Source organism: Amphibalanus amphitrite, unplaced genomic scaffold (assembly GCF_019059575.1).
Source record: "Amphibalanus amphitrite isolate SeventyFive unplaced genomic scaffold, NRLGWU_Aamphi_draft 000281F_arrow, whole genome shotgun sequence".
NCBI lineage: Eukaryota > Metazoa > Arthropoda > Thecostraca > Balanomorpha > Balanidae > Amphibalanus > Amphibalanus amphitrite.
The window spans coordinates 163,758-183,663 of NW_024881776.1; the positions used below are offsets into that span (position 1 = coordinate 163,758).

The following is a 19,906-nucleotide window of genomic DNA, read 5'->3' on the forward strand; positions in this document are numbered from 1 at the left end:
GATTTCCAACTAGCTTCATCGGCAGGCGGCAGCAAAGATAAAACAGATGCGGTGTGTGTTTATGTATTACAAGCCGAAGTGTGAAATGATGCATACGAGACATTTTATTTCCAAAAACACGCTAATACGCATGGTTCTTGACGAATTGATCAGCTTGCGCAGCGGCGCCCTTGCATGATCCCGGCTCGTACTTTCCAAGCGCTGCCTCACTGTTCGCCTTCGCTCTGTTCATCAACTCTGTCTGAGCTGCCTCGACGTTCTCCTTTTTACCAGACCACGCCTTCAGGACCGAGGCCTGCAGAGCTCTTCCAAAACTGAATGTCAGAGCCCAGGGCTTCTTTCCTGGGGCCTTGTTGACCTCAGAGAGCATGATGGACGCGTCTTCCTCAGTCATTCCTCCAGAGAGGAACGTGACTCCAGGAACGGCCGGCGGTACAGTGCGCATCAAACAGGTGACCGTGGCCGCAGCCTGTTCACTAGCCTTGTACTTCTTACTGCACGACTGTCCTGCAGTCACCATGTTCGGCTTCAGAAGGGTGCCCTCCAGATAAACATGGTGGTCATTCAGTGCTTTGTAGACAAAGGCAAGCACGGTTTCGGTGACCTTCTGAGCCCGGTCAAGGTCGTGGTCGCCGTCAGGAAGGACTTCCGGCTCTACGATTGGCACCAGACCATTCATTTGGCAGATTGATGCGTATCTTGCAAGAACGTTTGCGTTTTCAATCATGGCATGGTAGCTTGGAGTATTACGGCCAATTTTAAGCACGCATCGCCACTTGGCAAACTGGCAACCGTCTTTCTTATATTGAGCACAACGCTGGGACATATCGTCGAGACCTTGAGTTGTGCATTCTCCTTCGGAGCCCATGAGTGGTACAACACCCTTATCAACTTTAATTCCGGGAATCAGTTTCTTTTTTTTCAGCAGATCCATCATGGGGGTTCCGTTGGACGCCTTCTGATAAACGGTTTCATGGAAAAGCAAAACTCCCGAAATATATTTGTTTATGTCATCGGGCGCCGTGAAAAGAAGCTCTCGGTAATCGCGGCGGTTTTCTTCCGTATTTTCGACCCCGACACCACTGAGCCGTTTGCCGACTGTTGACGTTGATTCGTCGGCTGCCAAAATACCTTTTCCTGGAGCAGCGACGGCATTGGCGATATCTGCCAGCTCCTTTTGCAGCTCTGGTGGCGGGTACGTGAAATATGTAGTCATAACTGGTTAATTTGAAAATAATCTGAAATATTCAACTGAAATTTACTTAGCCGATAATGTAAAACCGTTCGCACTTGCAAATTTTCCGCGATCTATGATTTTTAAGCATTTATTTTTAAACCTCGTGAAAATTCGCTCGCGGTCCCTGTAAATTGTTGCTACCTCCAAGCAACGAATTTTACAAAGGATTTTTATAAACCTCGTTTATGACGATATCGAAGATATTAATAGAGAAAAAGTAGCGTCATTTTTCCTATACCAAATGCACAATTTAACCAAAAAAAAGAAAACAATATTAAAAAAAGGTTTTTGCCGTGCAAATGATCATGTTTTCAACGCAGCTGTGCTTTAATTTAAGTATTATATCAATATTTTATATTATCTATAAAAATATTTAATTACAAATGCACTTTATTGGGTTCGAAGAATTCTGAAAAAGTGGCTGACAAAGACGACAATGATAAGTCGCCAGCCATTGCCGGTCAAATGAGGGGTTGGCCCAACCTAAAAAAACTTAAAAAAAAGTTTCTAACAGTTGCAGGGAATGCTTTAGAGGAAGCGCTCTAAAACGTGACATACCTACCCTAATATTTAAGTAAAGCCGATCTTATGACAGTAACGGCATTTCCAGGTCAGGATGGGTCACAGACCTCTGATGTCACAACTGAATCATTGCACCGTTCCAACATGTCATCACAAAGTTGCAAAGCTTTCAGTGCAAGGGGATATTTTGCAGGGAACTTAATCTTAACGGACGTGTAAAAGGCTTCTGATAAACTCTTAACTCCTCACAACTTGTAGGTCACGGATTTTTAAAGGTCACATGAGGTTAGGCCATCACGTGGGCTAACCATTGCTTGCGCGTAAGTCAGTTATGGGGAATAGGGAAGCTCCTATTTTGACACCAGACATGATCTAGGTCTACCTACATAGCTTACGCATAACGAATCGCGATACAATATACTCCTTGCATGACCCAACGCCTAACTTTTGCACTGTGGACCTTGCGTAAATCATATATGACACTAAGTAAGGTCATCGGAGTTTTTCGCCGATAATTTCTGATCAAATTGCGCTAGTGAGTGAAACAGCCATTGATGTACTCAGAAGAACCTGTCTAATTGAATGATACGTGATATGATTTCTGTCAATCCGCTTTTTTTTTTTACTTGAGTGGCTTTGATCTGATTTTGAACTGAGCTAAACTCAAAATTTGATACCAGGGGCATTCCACGTCAAATCAAACACCGAAATCCGTCATCCCCTTCGATTTTTCTGAAACTTTGTAGGCAGACTGGGCATGGTTCAAAACTGAGTTACGTATAATATTTTCGAAATTTGATAACGTATCGCTGAGATATAGGTCATCGAATATAGCGAAAAATGCCACACATCAATTTTTTAAATGGCTATAACTCTGGTTCCTTTTCTGGTATCAAAATGATATTAACAGGGTCTTATAGACAATTGATAAGGCTTTGATTTTTAATTATAAAATTAAATTGAAGTGACCTTGAAATGCTTTTGACCTTGAATTAAAACAGAAAAATTTAAATAGCAAAAAACACGTCACCTTCGATTTGGCTAATTTTTACATATTATGTCCGTCACAATGTTCCTAACCATCAGTGAAAAAATTGGAGTGGGCCATTCATAACTTTCGCGGCAAACGCCGTTTTCATGCATCAACATCACGCAACAGCGCGTGACCTTGAAAGACAGAGTCAAGACATGCTTGCTTGTGTACACTTTCTGAAATGAATGATTGCTGATTAGTGATATCCTAAACTCTGCGAGAATGGAAATGCATAGTCATCGTAGTCAAGCATTCACGTTCCATAGTAAAAGTGTCTCAGGCAAACGGTATTTTGCGGTGAATTTTGAGCCGTGTGGAAATGCATCATGAAGTAAATTCAACGAAAACATTATCACGCAACGTTATCTTCACGTCTTTTGATCTTCACTATACGAAAGGACATACATTTTATAGTATGTATGGGAAATTTCTAGTTAATCCAATAATAAATATGGCAGTTAAAGGCCTGCTAAGAGTAACATGTCGCCGGCTGCAAGGCGGGCTCGGCCGATGCGGGAAATGCAGCAATCACAATTTTCTGTTTACACGTTCATATTTCAATTGTTTACCAACCGATTTTCAAAATTCTTTCACCATAAGATTGCCTGTACATTTCTTAGTCTTCTCACAAAATTGGACGCGAATCGAACGTAATCAGCGGTAAGGAGCGCGATGTAAAGACGGAACCGCTCCGTTCCGTCCCGGCACAGTCTACAATTCAGGCGGCGCGTAGCGGTCGGCGCCGGCTGCCGAGTCGCCGCGTCGCTGCGGCGACAGGATGTTCACTTTACACCGCTATTACTAGAACAGTTGTGAACCGATTTTCTTATTGCTTGCACGATGAGATGTCCAATTCAATTCTTGACAGGTAGCCATAATTAATTTCGCATTAATCTTATGAGATATTGGAGAAAAACAGGAGGGGTGGGCGAAATTCGCTCTTCCTCCTCCACTGCGCGTGCTAACATATGTTTGCATATGTGCAATTTTCTTCAAAACTTATGAATGGCCCACTCTAATTTTTTCACAGGTTGTTAATAATATGGTAGGCAATAAAATATATGAAAATGAGCCAAATCGAAGGTGACGTGTTTTTTGCTATTTCGATATTTGTGCTTAAGAACAGAGTTAAGCAAATTTCAAGGTCATATATTTAAGTAGGTGCAATTCTAAACAAATGCTTAAGAAATTACCTAAACAGTAAGGGTTATTTCATTCAAATCAAACAAGTACAACCAAAGTTATGGTCGTTCAAAAATATAAAGATGCAACATTTTGTAAAAATTTGATGCCCTATATTTAGAAGACCTGTGGTCAGAATGTGCAAAAAACATCAATGTAATGTCCGGGGCCACACAGGAACTCGCTCACAAATTTATAATGAAATCGCTGATGGTAAGGTGCAAAACAGCCGATTTTTGTTCGATTTGACGTGGAATGCCCCACCAGTCGCTGCGTCTCGTGGTCGTGTTTTTTTTGTGACGCCGGAGCTGAATTAGTGCCAACGACGGAGGGATCTATCAACTACCTTTGTATCCTCAACCGTGGCTTACATATAAAAAGGTCTGTCGAGGGTCGAACAAAAGTAATAAGACATTGTGAAATAAAGGCCAGCATCACACGGTGTCAAAGGACGAATAATAGCAAGGAAAATGTATTAATGTAGGCAGAGCGAATGTAGGTATTAATGAAGACAGAAAAGAGTACAAAATAATACCCCATGCTGGGTCACGTCCCATACTCCATGCGTCTAACGGTATTCCATAACTGATGCGTTCTACGTCACATTTTCGAAGTACACCATGCCTGTCATCATTTTCCTATGCCACCACTTGTCTCACCGCTCCGCAGAACAGACGGGCTGCCGTCACGGTACTCGGTAGGCCTTCCCTCAGAAGGATCCAGGTGATCCCCTCTATTCCATGCGTGCCCTTGGAAGTTCTTCTGAGGCACCGATACTCGAGGCTCGCGACTGTACCCATCCCCACCTCCTGGCAAGGCCAGATCAGCGGGGTACTGATCTCTCTCAGTGTCGTATGCGGCCAACTCATCGGCAAGCAGCTCGTTCTCATTGCCGTAGAAAGGGATATCGTTTCCGTACAGTTCACCACTGGTTTCATATAGGTTGGGGTCACTAGCAAAGAAGCGCTTATCACTACCGGGGCCGGCTACCGCCTGTCCATTTTGGGTTGAAGCTGGTTCACCACCTAGCAAATTATACGGATAGTCGTAAAGCTCAGGATCAGTGACCTGAGTGTCGCCGTATCCGTCATTCTCATTCTCCACAGCACCAGGCCAACCCACTCCTCTGGGCCTACCGCCGACTCTGGTAGTTCCCTGGGTGTCTCCAGGACTGAGAGGACCTGGAGGTGCCTCCTGATCCAGGCCAGACCCCTCGGACGTCCACAGATCGCCCTGCCTTCCGGCTCCTCTGTATCGTGCCCCCAGAGACTCTTGGAGATCCTTCTGTGGCACAGAGTCAGGTGGAGAACCTTGAGGATTCTCATCGGAGATCGGTGGTGGAGACAGGCCGATTTCGGTCTCAGAGTAGCGCTGGGCAGCGTCCTCTGAACCAGCAGCCAGATCAGCCCCTGTGTCTACAGTTCCCGTCCCAAGAGGCTTCTTCGTCGCGGGATCGTCGTCGTTCTGGAGACTTGAGAGGATGGCAGACGTCAGTGCTCCCAGATTAGAGCTGACATCAGCACTGACGCTGGATGCTCCTAGAAGGTCATTGACTTCTCCCAGTGCGCCCTCGTCGTTCCCGAGGATACCATCCGGGTCTCCGAAGTCCAGCTGAGAGTCAACATCTGCTCCCTCGTCCACCTCCGCTCCCGGCTGCTGGTGTTGACCGTACTCTGCGAAGGAGAGGCGTGCTGGAAGATGTCCTCCGTGATTTGGCCTTCGAGTCCTTCTTACTCCATATCGGTAATCGGAGTGGGCCGAGTTTTCTGCCGTTCCGGAGCCTTGCTGTCTGAGCAGCTCCTTGCGCCGCTTCAGCAGCTCCCTCCTCGCCACCAGCAGGTTGTTCCTGTGCTCCACCAGCTCTGCCCGCTCGTCCAACAGCTGCTGACGCTCTTCTTCGTCGGACGAGGCGTCCCGATTGTGGATTAACCTGTCTCTGTTCTTCACCAGCGCGTCCCGGCTGCGCACCAGATCGTTCTGAGTTCTCACCAGTAGCCTCATGATGACCTGCAGGTCATCGGCGGGTGCCAGGGGCACGGACTGCGGTGCCGGAGCGCTGGGAGGCTTCAGACGCTGCTGACTGACAGATGGGGGCGGCAGTGGCGGCAGCGGGCGGCTGGTGGTCGGCGGTGGCAGTGGCGGAGGGCGATGAGCCACCGGAGGCGGCGCGTGTGTAGCGCTGACTGGTGGCCGAGGAGCTGACGTTGGAGGTTCGGCGTCAGACACACACCTAGCTCCCAGCAGACGCTGGCCGGAGCCGCACGCCACGCTTCTACAGCGGCGCGTGAACGGGTCCCACAGGTCAGACGCCGAGCAGCGCAGGTCAGCTCCCACCCTGAGCTTGAGGCGGACTCTGAGACCGGCTGGACCGACCTCTGCTGGCTCTGGAGGGGGACAGGGCGCACTACAGGTCACATCTGGTCCACCGCCTGCGCAGCGCAGGCAGTAGATGTTCCGGTAGGCGCGGCCGCCACTGTATACCACCGCCGTGTGGTTGTAGCAGAGTTTCTCCAGAAATGGCGCCGCCCCTGGCAGACACTGAGAGATGGATGGAGCACATGCGCGCGGCCGCAGGTCAGCTGGTGGCTGTGGGGTCAGTTGGCACGGCGTGAGCTCTCCTGTCGGCATCTGGAGCAGCCAGCCTCCATTCGCGCCCCTTCGGAGACCAGCAGCAACCTCCTCCGAAGGCAGGCCATTGTTTACGCCTGGGCAAACCGTCTGTACGCGCCAAAACGTCAGCCTGGTGGCATCCCCATGACAGAGAGCGCAGTGGTAGTTCCGATAGGTGACATCCGAGTCACGACTGGTCACTGGTATGGAAGACAGAGGATCCTCCTCAGCACTCGGCGGCTGCTCGCAGCGGCCTCGCTCGGCAGCCGACAACGGACAGGAGTCGCGCATGTACCAGTGCTGGATGTCGCGGCGTGAGAGCGGCTTCAGCTGCGGCGAGAGCGGCTCTACGGGCCGGCAGGAGTACCTCCCTGGCACGGAGTCTGCGCCGGCAGTGTCTGAGCAGCAGTCACCATACCGCGAGCAGGAGGCGTCACACATACACCCGTGCTCCGCCCAGGAGAGGGAGTCGCGAGAGTCGCTCCGCCACCAACCGTCTGCCGAACATGTGTGCTGGTCCGGGCACAGAGGATCCAGGGGGAGCTCCAGACCCACCGAGGGGCCCGAGGGGCCCAGAGGTCCAGCTGGACCCGACGGCAGGAAGGCGGTGGATGGGCCTGAGATGCCAACACTTGGTCCTGAAACTCGAGCAGCCCCTGGTGGCAGTCGAAGCAGTACAGTGTTGCCCAGTCCGGGCGCTAGCGTCAGCGATGTACCGTGCCCCGTGGGATGGATGTACCCGGTACCTCTGTACCCAGAGGTACCAAGTGCAGGGGTGATCGGGCCACTCCCCTGTATAAAGGAGGGCTGGTGGTACATTTTCCGGTAGTAGTAACCCGGCGTGGCGTGGTCCTGCCGGAGACTTTGCAGGTAGATGTCCTCATACGGAAGGAGATCCTTCTGCTTGCTGATTCCTTTGCTGGAGCTGACGCCTCCATGCTGCGTTCGTGAGAAGTCGGTGGATCCTCTGCTCTGCTGAATCCCTCCTCCGATCTGATTGCTGAAAGTCTGCTGGTGATACTGGTACACTTCACCTGGTAACGGCTGATGCCGATTAGGATACCCAGTAACCTGGTATCCACCAAGCGTGAGGCCAGGATTTGCGCCAACGGCGTGGGTACCGACAGCAGGGTACGATTGAACTCGATACCAAGTGTTGCCATGAGCTCTTTGTGGGTTGTTTAGCTGAGCGTAACTTTGGAATCTATCTCTTAGGTTATCTTGATGAGAGTTTGGCTGTTTCTCGGTGGTTAGCTGTACCCAGCCGTCCCTCGATGCTGCTGCTGCGGCAGGAGGCACAGCACTCCTCACACCACCTTGGTGCCTGCTGACCGCTGCAGTGGCACCACCATTTCCAGTCGGGGCCAGCGGAAACCAGCGACCGACGCGGTCACCAGTAGGACCCGAGCCGAGCGGTACCGTACCTCTGGTACCTCCTGCCGAGTACCTCCCAGTACCGGGGGATCGTAGCGCACTGCGTCGGGTGTCATCTTGCCGCGCCTGCCCGGCGAACACTGAAGTGAAGCCGGCTGAAGCGTCCTCACGACCTGCGAAAGCAGCCGATCTCGTATCCACCCACAGCGTTCGAGCGCGTCTGATACCGGAGCTATCAGATTCAGAATTAGACCGAGAGTGTCCGTTTGAATCTGATCCGCTCTCCTGTCGAGCATCAGCCAGCCGGGAGAGGTTGCAGAGCAGAAGCAGCGCCAGCGGCATGGAGAGTGACAGCGACGGCAGCAGTCGCGTCCTCATGATGCTGGCGGTCCTGTCAGCTCGGTGATAGGTTTGATGTCAACTTCTCGGTCTGACACTCCCGTCAGTCTTCCACAGACGCAGTCCCGTTTGGTGCCAGCTTTGCTGTGGTAGTCCTAGGCTTAGCGATGGCTCGATTCGCTGCTTGCCACTACGGCCAAGAGGCAAGAGCTAAACAGGCGGAGCCACCACCAAAACCGACAGCTCGCTGGCTCCTGCCTCCTTCCACAAAGCCTTTCCGAGACAAACTGACCGAAATCCACATCGGCAGCGGTACTGAGTCCTTCCCTCGGCTCACACTGACCTCGATGGTAGCCGGATGCACTAATTGCCCCCCTCCCTCCCCTCCCCTCGTGCGACGCTGTACGGTGAAAGGAGGAGCAGGTGGAGGGGTGGATCAGCCTCCACCGAGGGTTGCGAGTCCTGCACTAAACCTCTGCAAAGGACGTCTTTGTCCATCCCTGGCACAACGGGATCTGGAGCCGCTGTCATGCGAGCCAACCTGAGACAATAGCCGAGCGGAGGCTCTGTTTCAGAATGGGACGAAGCTGCACTAATTTACGGGGATTATTTCAACCATACCGAGTTATGCCACACCCGCAATGAGGGATTACAGGACTAGATGGGTTATGCGCATGCAACAAGTGCAACGTTGTGGCTAGCCTGTGAAAATGGATACAAATGCTTCTGATCGACCTTGATTGTTTGTCACTCCAATTGAATTGCTTAACTACGTGATCTGCTAATAGGTAAGCGCTATCAATAGCAGCTATATTTTCTGTCCTTGTATTACAAAAATCAAAGTCGCTGAAAATAATTTAATTATATAAATACTTTGTGTGACTTGGAAGGTAAAATCCCACAATCATATCCAGAGCTATAAGTTAACCCATTAATGCCGCTTGGGTCATATATGACCCAAAAGCAACATCTTAACATTTTTTTCTAAATGGAGGCAAGTGGCACTTTGAGGAACTTGTGCGTGTGTTTTGTTGGATTTGTGGGTTCAGCGACGAGCGTCGGAGCCGCATAAAACTCGTGTGAGCTCGTCCACTGAAGTTTCTGGAGCCAAAGACGACGGGACTGCACAACCGCCGGTCACTGGCAATGGCGCGCCGTCCCAAAAAGTAATATTATGTTATGTTTGCACTTAACTATCTATTGAACAGTGTTGCCGTCCTGGTACTTTAGTACCTGAGATCTGGTACTTTTTCGACCGTTCTGGTACGGAGGTACGCCGGAACGAAATCTGGTACTTTTTCGCCGAAATGCATTTTTTGGCATTTTAATATTTCTAAACAATTCTTTTAGTCAGGAAGGATGGTGTTTCTTATCATAACTTGTCATGCATCGGATTCAGAATTATCGATACCTATTCCGGTTGTGTGATAGCAGGGGACGGTCCGCCGGCTGCAGGCTAGTGAGGCAGTTGTGTCCAAGGCCAATGCGTCGACGGTCAAAAAGCTAAGGAAAGAATCTTATTTGAATCAGTGTCCAAGATTGTGCGATTTGGTTGGAAAACTAAATGACACCTAACAAATCACAATTTTCCATTCTCACTGGCATATTACTGTGGCTGTGGCAATTTTCACTCCTTCATTGCAAGTTAGGATCCTGGGTGCAATCGCCATTCGCCAGTCTCAACTGGATCGCCCCCCCCCCCCATCCAGGAGTGCCCCCTCTCGAAGGAAGGAATTCGATTTTTTCTATGTTTAGGGCTTAGGCCAATTTTATGTATATGGCGTCCCCGGTGGCGCAGTCGGTTAATTGGCGTCGTCCCGCGGTGTGTGTGTGTGTGTGTCGGGGGGGGGGGGGGGTTGCCGGGTTCGATCCCCGGTTCCTCCCGTTCTGCGGGGCGTCGTCCCCGGCTGCGTCACCGGGCGTGGGGTAGGCTCCTACTTCAGCCGTAGCCTGGGGGGAAGGAGAGCAGGACCAGGAGGAGCAGGAGCTCTCCTGTAAATGGGACGAAGCTGCTCGTTGGAGGGAGGTCCGATTAAAAAAAAAAAAAATACAATTCGGGCTTTCAGAAGAGCGCCTTTCTGTCTTTAGCGGGCGAGGCGGGGAGACGAATGGGTGAATTACCGGGTCAATGGGTCAATACATTACTTACTGGCATGAACATACCGAAATTATGGCTATGTTTATAGTGCTGAATTAAAAATATTTTGACCTACTACGATCTGGTACGGAACAGAGCCAGAAACAGCCAATCTGGTACGATTTGGATGCGATCCTGGTACGCTGTAAAATCTGGCCGCGGCAACACTGCTATTGAATGATCGTCCACCTGGCATCTAAATTTGTCTGAAAAAGACATGATGTATATTTTTGCCCTTCTTGTCGCCATCTTATAACTTTTTTTCCTCGATAAATATCCTTGTGTCATAAATGACCCAGCCGGCAATAGTGTTGTCAATTTTCTCGTATGTTGAATACAAGGGAAGCAATTGATGATTATACGATTATTTATTTCTGGGGGTTGTGATAAGATCACAGTGGCGGATCCAAAGGAGGGGGGTCATATGGGTCACTCATGACCTCCCCTGGGACCCGGGGGCACCACCGACCTATCAGGGGCACCACAGGCCTAGTGTTGCGATGTTGGGATATCATGAGCGGACCGGTTGTCCGGGGCCGTGACGCGGGGCGGGCCGGCGACTCGGCCGGCCGAGGGACACCACGGGCCTGTCAGGGGTACCACAGGCTTGTTAGGGGCACCACAGGCCTGCGGGAGCACCATCGGCCTAGCAAGAGCACCACAGGTCTGTCAGGGGGCACCACAGACCTGCCAGGGGCACCAGCCGGAGGCCTGCCAGGGGCACCATCGACCTCACAGGGGCACCACCAGCCTCGCGCGTGCACCTTGGGCTTGTAAAGGGCTCCACGGGCCTGTCGGGAGCACTTCAGGCTTGCCAGGGGCACCACAGTCCTGCCAGGACCCAGGGGCACCAGCGGCCTAGCAGGAGCACCACAGGCCCGCCAGGGGCACCACAGGCCTGCCAGGGGCACCACAAACCTAGCAATGGCACCACAGACCTGTCAGGGGCTCCACAGTCCACAAGCCTGTCAGGGGCACCTCAGGCTTGTCAGGGCCCAGGGGCACCACAGTCCTTCCAGGGACACCACAGGCCCGTCAGGCCTATGGTGTCCCCTCTGGAGCACCAGAGGCCTAACAGGGGCACCACAGGCCTGCCAGCGGCACCAACGGCCTCGTCAATGAGACGTTGCAAAGCATTGCAATGCAGTGCCCTTAATATTGTTTGGCTGAGACCGCTATACAGTATACACAATAAGGTTTCTAGCTAAATCGGTTTTCGTGATAACTCCTTATTTGTGACTATGCCAATGCCGGTTGGGTCATTTATGACCCATACTTATAACTTGAGAACCGATGGAACAATTTTTTAAGCTTGCACAGTTTTCTTACTGGGACCCGTGTGGCTAACATTTGTTAAGTACAACTAAAGAATCAAAAAATAAAAATTCCGGCATTAATGGGTAAAAAATGCCCCTAAGCAATGCGTTGGGGTATCCAGGGGCGGATCCAGAAAAACTCCAAGAGAGGGGTCATGAATCGAAGTGCAGGGCACCCTACGTCCCTACCTATACCCAAAATTATAAACTCAACGGATTTCGGCCACTTATTTTTTGGTTGGGCCCTATTTTTAGTTTTTTTTTTCTGTTTTTTTATTTTTTTTATTTTTTCCCTGCCCCCTGGGCCCTGACAGAACTGGGGTGCCCAGCTGACAACCCTGAAGTGTCCCTGACAAGCACGTGGTGCACCTGACAGGCCCAAGGTGCCCCTGCGAGGCCGGTGGTGCCCCTGGCTGGCCTGTGGTGCCCTTGCTAGACCTCTGGTGCCCCTGACAGGCCTGTGGTGCCCCTGAAAGGGCTGTGATGCCCCTGGGCTCTGACAAGCCTGAGGTGCCCTGACAGGCCCGCGGTGCCCTTGCTAAGCCTGTGGTGCCCCTGGCAGGTCTGTTGTGCCCCTAGCGGGCCTGTAGTGCCCCTGCTAGGCCGCTGGTGCCCCTGGGCCCTGGCAGGACTGTGGTGCTCCTGACAAACCTGAAGTGCCCCTGATAAGCCCAAGGTGCCACTGGGCCCTGCGAAGCCGGTGGTGCCCCTGCGAGGCCGGTGGTGCCCCTGTGAGGCCGGGGTGCCCCTGGCCCCTGCGAGGCCGGTGGTGCCCCTGGCGGGCCTGTGGTGCCCCTGTCAGGCCTGTGATGCCCCTGGGAATTGATAGGCCGGTGGTGGCCCTGGCAGGCCTGTGGTGCCCCCGTGGGGCACCACAAGTGCCCAAGGGGGGGGGGGGCATGACCCATATGACCCCCCTTGGATCCGCCACTGGGGGTATCTGCTATCTATCTGTTGAGAAATAGCTAATGTTTACCGAGCAGTGAATACGTTGCCGTTCTATTAAAAAAAAAAAAAATAACTGGCATAATGTTGGTGCTCCCAGCGCTTTACATTATATATTCTGAGAACGGTGGCAAGGTTAGCTCCATCAAATACAGCTTGTCGTGAAACTTTTTGTAAAAAGTATCAAAGTATCACGAACACAAACAATCATAAACCTCATATTGGACGGGAGGTTCAAGTTTAGATTTATGCGACACCGCAGATGACTCTACGAATTAGCTAACGTTCTCAGTACGCATAACACACACTGCTTTTGAGCCAGACATTACCAGAAATATCTGGATTAGCTGGCCAGCAAACCACACATAGCTTGTAAACAGACGGCAAGGAATTGAAATGCGTATTCATCGCTGTTATGTATGTCACAGCAAGTGTACGAGTATGTTCCTAAAACTGGATAAAACCGGACCCGGAGGAAACTAACCAGCTCCTGTCACCACCACCAATGAGAGCTTAGGCCCCCGGCCTCTCCACCAATGACTAGCCTCGGCTGAGGGGTGTGACCGCGTCCCCTCTGACCCCACCCCTCCCCGTGGTGATACGGAAAGTGATTGTTGATCTCAACTGATGACGACGCTCAAACTCCGACTCAGTACAGAGTAGCGGCGACAGTGAACAGTCGGGGACAGATCTAGGCGACGGAAGGCCTGGTCTAGATCGTAGTGGGAAGCAGCGTTTAGGCAAGTTAGAAAGGAGATAATTCCGCATTTGAGCTTACATCCGTCTTAGCCAATCGAATCAGATTGCTCACATTAGATAAAAGTGTTACAAATCGGCAGCGTGAGTGATATCTACACACATGAAAAGAACAAGTAGGGTTAGCCGACAGAATAGTTAGTACCTATCTATAGGAAAATCAAAATTCTCCTACATATACAACAAATTCTGTAATCGCCGAGTGTGGTTAAGCACTCCACTCCACTCCGAGTGAACAGCCATGAGCGGGGGCGGTCGTATTTCCCGCCTGGTGCGTTCCGGGTCGTGTCTGCTGCCGGCCAGCCGTACCCGGCACGGCTGCAGCACGGCAGAGCACGTCCACAGCACGGCCGAGCAGGCTCACAGCACGGCGCCCGCGGAGTTGCAGCTACGTACGGAGGATGTGTTCCGGTCGAGGTCTGTTCGAGACCTGCTGCGAGCCGTGGCCGTGTACCAGGTGTGCGCCTTCGACAGGATCGTCGACAATAGTCTACAGGTGAGGTCGGAGGAAATGGGTAATATTAGTCAGATTCCAATTTTTCTAATAAAAAATAAATAAATAACAGACGAAATGCTAGTATTGCGGGACCTTCATTTTCCATAGTTAATTCTCAATCATATTTGACCACTGTAGCCTACATTATTCGTGGGCTCTATCGGCAGTTGCTATGACGTGTCCGGCGGAATCGACAACTGTCGTACTTATGCTTTCCGCTGCTTTTGCATTTTCCAGTTGCCATCTCCCTTCTTCAATCAGTTGGGGTACTCTATCACTCTCATTATATCAGTAGCAGCTTCACCTCTTCTGCCAAACCTATTGCAGCCATTGCATTGTGTCGGCAACTGATTCTAAATCTCCTTTTGCACCTCCTCAGCTGCTGCGCCTCGGCGAGCAGCTGCTGGGCAGCCGGCTGCTGCAGCGGCTTGTCTCTCCGTTCTACCGTCAGTTCGTGGCCGGGTCTGACCGCCAGCAGCTGGAGAGAACCGTCACGGCTCTCAGAGCAGACGGAATCCGGTTCATGATGACCAGCATGCTGGAGGCTGATGTGGGAGAACAAGCTGCCAGGTGAGATCCTGCGACATCACGACATCTAAATTGGCGATGCCGGAAAGTAAAATAAATTATGCAATGCCCATCATGACAATCGAGGACTGTGTATTATTTACTATTTATAGACTAACAGGGTGCAATGCAGCAGTCTTCTTTTATTCACATCAACATTAATGGATGTCAAATGCCAAAATTTATGTGCTCAAATGTCGAAAACCAACTGTCGGACCTGTCGATAATCTGTTCTGCACATTTTACGCAGTGTAGACGTCAGCAAAACAACAATTCACTTAGCTACGGCTTACGTAATGATTATCGAATCGTTTACACTTTCTCTTCAATCCGGTGATGTAATGCAAGTCTCACATAAATCATAATCCACTTCACACCCTCCAATGACGATGACGCATCTCCGCGACAGCGAGGAGCAGCTGACGGCGAACATGGAAGAGGCGCTGCGGCAGATGATGCTGGTCAGAGACATCACATCAGAGGAGGATCAGCCGGCCATTCAGACCAAGTTCACTGCACACATGGATGTCGAACTGCTGGTAAATACCAAATTTAAGAAGTATATTTGAATGCCTCACTTGCAAACGAATCTTACGAAGTATTTCCATTCAATCATTGTCCAGCAATATCCCAGATGAGGCTGATGAGATGGAACTATTTTGCACGATTCGTAGGCCTCTTCTGCGACTTTGTATTTGAAGTACAACTGCACCATACCTGCTCTAAAACTGCACTGAGTGCCCTCGATAGAGGAGAACGACGTTCAGACAGTCTTATCCAGTTTTAACTGGATATTAGTACCAATGTGTCCGGTCTCTGGTCTCTCAGATATTTATAAACATTCTCAGACAAGTTGCAGATGTATTTCTGTATCGTGTGACCCAGAATGACGAGCATTACGATGCTTCGCTGGGATAATTGTTTACTGCTGTATACCTGAAAACCTTTGCTATACAAACAGCTCGGCCACTCCACTCGTATCTATCAAACCTAACGGACCCACAGTCGTCTTTCTCGGTCTGGAATATTTACACTTGTGTAATGCCTGCTGTATGTTTGTTTACTCTTCTAGACCCCTAACTGTTTATAAACAATGTGACATCTAGAGTTCGTCTTAGTTCTCAGCCCGCGCTGTCCAATATCCACAGGTTCTGGCCTCTCGGGTGTTTTCTGCCAGCTCAGAGCCAACCGCGCTAGTGGAGCGTCTGGCAAAGGCTATGGTGACCTCAGGTCAGGTCATTGTGCCCGGTATGACCCGGCAGCAGCAGAAACAATGGGACGGCGCCGCTCTACGACTAAAAACGCTCGGTAGGTAGATATTATGAAAGTAGATTAACTTCATGCACGAAGGTTTTAAAATGATAAATAACAAATTAGTTATTTACCACAATGCGCTTCTTGTGCTCATTACTTATAGAAATAATTTTTGAACTTTGTGCTCATGACATCCAAGTTTCTGCGCATTTCTGCATCAAAAGGAGCTCAACCACTTTTCTAAGTCATTCATTACGCTGACGGCTCTCTAACATTTTCTCCTTTTTTAGATGGAACCTGTTTTCTTTTCTTTCCCCATCTCATGTGTACCAGCCTATCGTACTGACGTTAATGCATGACGTTCCTCAGGAGACGCCTGCGCACAGCACAACATGTCCCTGTTCGTGGACGGCGAGTTTACCTACACCAACCCGGCCATCTCGTGGATCACACTGGCTCTGATGACAGCTCTGAACCAGCACAGGGCCGTGGTGAGGGGCACGTACCAATGTTACCTGAAGGTGAGAGCCTATTGAGTACCGATCATAACTGGCTTCATAGTCGCACAGTCTGCAGTGCTTCGCCAACGCAGTTTGACATGAAATGTAAACCAGAGAGTGGGATCAATGAAATTTGGCAGACACGAAGCGATCGATGCTAGCGCCAGTGTATCTAAGCTGTGCCCCAACAACCTAAAACAACTGTTACAACAAAAGGAAATGGACGGTAAAATGTGTCGTATTACATAAACAGTAATCGATTGTTTATCCTTAGTTCGCCTCATTTGATATATAATTTGGAATCATTGCTTCCAGGCCACGCCTTCCAATCTGGAGCAAGAGTACTCCATCACTCGCCAGCTGGGCGCCTGCTTTGGCGCCAAACTGGTGCGTGGCGCGTATATGGCGCGGGAGAGACAATTAGCGCAGAAAGAGCAGCGACCCAGTCCGGTCTGTGAAAGTTACGAGGAGACCACGGCTAACTACACACGGTAAGAACAAATGTCTGCAGTAGATAAACATCGTACCGACTACTGGTGCTACCTGTCAAAAACAGTTTTAGGTGATTGGTGTTTGTCATTGGGAAAATAGCGCAAAACAACTAATCGACGGGAGCTAAGAAAGCTCAAGTAAAAGCCATGATAGCCTCCTAGCAATCCGATCACCAACACTAACCATCACACATCTGTTTATCCCAGGGCCGTGGAGTTTGCGCTGAGGCGGGTAGCGGAGGACGAGGGCAGGACACAGATCATGGTGGCCACGCACAACTACGACTCCATCGTACACGCACTGAGGTGAGAGATACATAGTGCCACCGCGCCTGAGATGGCACAGGCAGTCCTCAGGTCGGTGCGTGCAGAGGACACAATAGGTTGGGTGAATGGCGATCGGGATCTTAACCATCGCAATTCCAATGAAGTTATGTGCGTTTTGGTCGGATCTATCCCTCTCTCTCTCTCTCTCTCTCTCTCTCTCTCTCTCTCTCTCTCTCTCTCTCTCTCTCTCTCTCTCTCTCTCTCTCTCTCTCTCTCTCTCTCTCTCTCTCTCTTCCCCTCCCCACACACCACCTAACACTCCCTGCCCTCCCACAGACTCTCTGCCATGCTGCAGCTGACACCAGCCTCCAGCGGTCTCAGTTTCGGCCAGATTTACGGCATGGCCGACTACCTCACCATTCCGCTCGCTCGCTCCGGCCACCGCGCCTACAAGGCAGTGCCTTTTGGAGAGTTCAGCACGGTGATGCCTTATCTGTCACGAAGAGCTGCAGAGAGCAGGCTCATCCAGCAGGGTGTACGGCTGGAGAGGCAGTTACTGCTGAAGGAACTGGCAGGCAGGATCAGTCGCAGGGGCAGGGCCAGGGAGGTAGTGGTGTGAAGAAGAGGGGCTCGAGCGCGTTGAAGAAGTGGAAGTGAAAGAGGGGAGCGGAGGAGAGTGAAGAAAGGAATGGAAGCGTCAGGCGAGATACTTCATGGATATGAGGAATCATGCGTTGTGGTCGATTTATAGGGGATATTTCTAAAGGAACTTGCGTCGTGGAAAGGTGTCCACTCAGGATAAGACGAGGGTTCAAACGAGTGATTGGCAGGACTGATGCTGGGGTACTCATCTCTAGTAGCAGATGACATGAAGCCGTTGTGTAAGTGATGTGCGCGCGGTTGTGAATTTGTGATGTTGAAAAGTTGGGTAATGGATATGCTGCTCACTGCTCAGTGCTCACGATTGTTTCCAGCCCAAGCCTGATAAGATGATATAGTTTGTTTGGAGCTAAAAAGTGAAATGTAAGTAGAACACTTTTGTATATCAGCTTTTTAGGAACCAGGACGTATATATTTCAGCTCTTGTTAGCGTTTGTATGCGTACTGAATTCACTTTTAACACGCGCAGTGGAAGGGTTGCGAGTACTACGCCCAGTGGAAGGGGGGGGGGCGGATGTCGCCCCCCCCCTAAGATCTCAGCTCCCACTGGAGCTAGAAAGACGAAATTTGGAGGGTAGGTGGGGGCCATGGGGAACTCTGTTGTGTGTGAATTTCATGACCCTAGATCAATATCTTCAAGGTCAAATGAGGTCAAATGTGGTCAAATCTGCCATATTAGCGACTTTTTTGCGTTTACACGCCGATAACTCAAAAAGTTACCGGCCGATTTTTTAAAAACTTTCACTATACGAAAGAGCAAACATTTGTGAGTATGTATGGTGAATTTCTAGATAATCCAACAATAAATGTGGCAGTTAGAAGCCTGCTAAGGGTAAGATGTCGGCGGCTGAAGCGGCGTCGGCCGACGCGGGAAACGCGGCAATCACAATTTTGTGTTTACACACTCATAACTCAAGTTGTTACCGGCCGATTTTCAAAATTCTTTGATCATATGATTGCCTGTACATTTCTCAGTCTTCTCACCGAATTTGACGCGAATCTAATATAATCAGCGGTAAGGAGCGCGATGTAAAGACGGAACCGTCCCGCCCCGGCACAGTCTACAATTCAGGCGGCCGCCGCGCCGCCGCGCCGCCGCGGCGGCAGGATGTTTGACTTTACACCGCTATTACTAGAAAAGTTGTGAACCGATTTTCTTACTTCTTGCACGAGAAGATCCGCAATTCAATTTTGGACAGGTAGCCGAAATTTCACATTGATATTATGCTTGCGGCGCGAGTCATTGGCGAAAAACAGGAGGGGTGGGCGAAATCCGCCCCCCCCCCTTCCACTGCGCGTGTTAACAATAGGGAATTGTAGATAATGTCAGTCAGCGTTGAAGATAACGCGACATCATGAAGATAAGCCATGCATGCATATGTAAATTGTATGCAGTCGCAATCGCAATGATAGTACTCAACAATCGTGCCAAGTGAGGCGATACAACCAGCGCATAGCAAGTGATCCAAATTCCAAGGCAAATGTCAAGTCTCTCTTCGAATTCATGTCTTTCACTGGCTGGCACTGGCTGTGCGTAGGTGTTCCATTGCATACAATGCCGGCCTACTGCATTGCATTGTTACTATTGTCGCACATTGTTATTTGTAACTACCAATAAACTTGACCACAAGTCCACTCTATGTATACAATGATGACAATTGACAACCGCGCAGCATTATGACAAAATAGCAAGTACACAGTTTAGCGCTACTTATCCAATGGGAACCACAAGTGGATACGAGTGTAGGAAATAACAAATATGCAATTATCTCCCTTCCTGGTTTATCCAGATACTCATCCCGTAGCACGTAATACATGAATCATTTGATTGGCCCTCGGAGTGTGAGCTGAGCTTGGCGCTGAGCCGAGTAAATAAACTTCTAAAAATATTCCGGTTTAAAACAGCTGCCTTTTCCACCCATCTAGCGACATTATAAAGGTTGACTCACCTCATAAACAAACCACCCTTTCTCCGCCTACTCCAGACCAATGACGTCACTTCCGGCGGTTTGATGACGTCACCAGGTGTGACGCAGCGATCCAAAACGGTCCCGGAGTCACCAGGTCTGACGCAGCGGCGTCGGCTCTGACACAACATCGTCGGTTTCGATGAACTTGGAGCACGTCGTGCTGGGGTTGGCAGCGGTCCGAAGGAAGCGCAAGATGGGCACGGCTGGGAGATCTGTGTGTTGGGTGTGGGGTAGGGGAGGGGGAAGGGTT

At 50.3% G+C, this 19,906-nt stretch overlaps 2 protein-coding genes across 2 annotated transcripts; one reads left to right on the top strand and one right to left on the bottom strand.

The window, feature by feature from the left end:
• Positions 1-47: 47 nt before the first annotated feature.
• Positions 48-1,328, bottom strand: LOC122387320 (fructose-bisphosphate aldolase-like). The gene has a single exon (XM_043377426.1). It carries the CDS (start codon positions 1,214-1,216, stop codon positions 122-124), a length of 1,095 nt encoding a protein of 364 aa, XP_043233361.1. The 5' UTR covers positions 1,217-1,328; the 3' UTR covers positions 48-121.
• An 11,439-nt stretch (positions 1,329-12,767) lies between these two features.
• LOC122387321 (proline dehydrogenase 1, mitochondrial-like) lies at positions 12,768-19,316 on the top strand. The gene is made up of 8 exons (XM_043377427.1): positions 12,768-13,947; positions 14,327-14,517; positions 14,924-15,053; positions 15,663-15,822; positions 16,138-16,289; positions 16,584-16,759; positions 16,967-17,065; positions 17,363-19,316. The coding sequence occupies exons 1-8, from the start codon at positions 13,693-13,695 to the stop codon at positions 17,643-17,645; spliced, it is 1,446 nt and encodes a 481-aa protein (XP_043233362.1). The 5' UTR covers positions 12,768-13,692; the 3' UTR covers positions 17,646-19,316.
• The last annotated feature ends 590 nt before the right edge of the window (positions 19,317-19,906 follow it).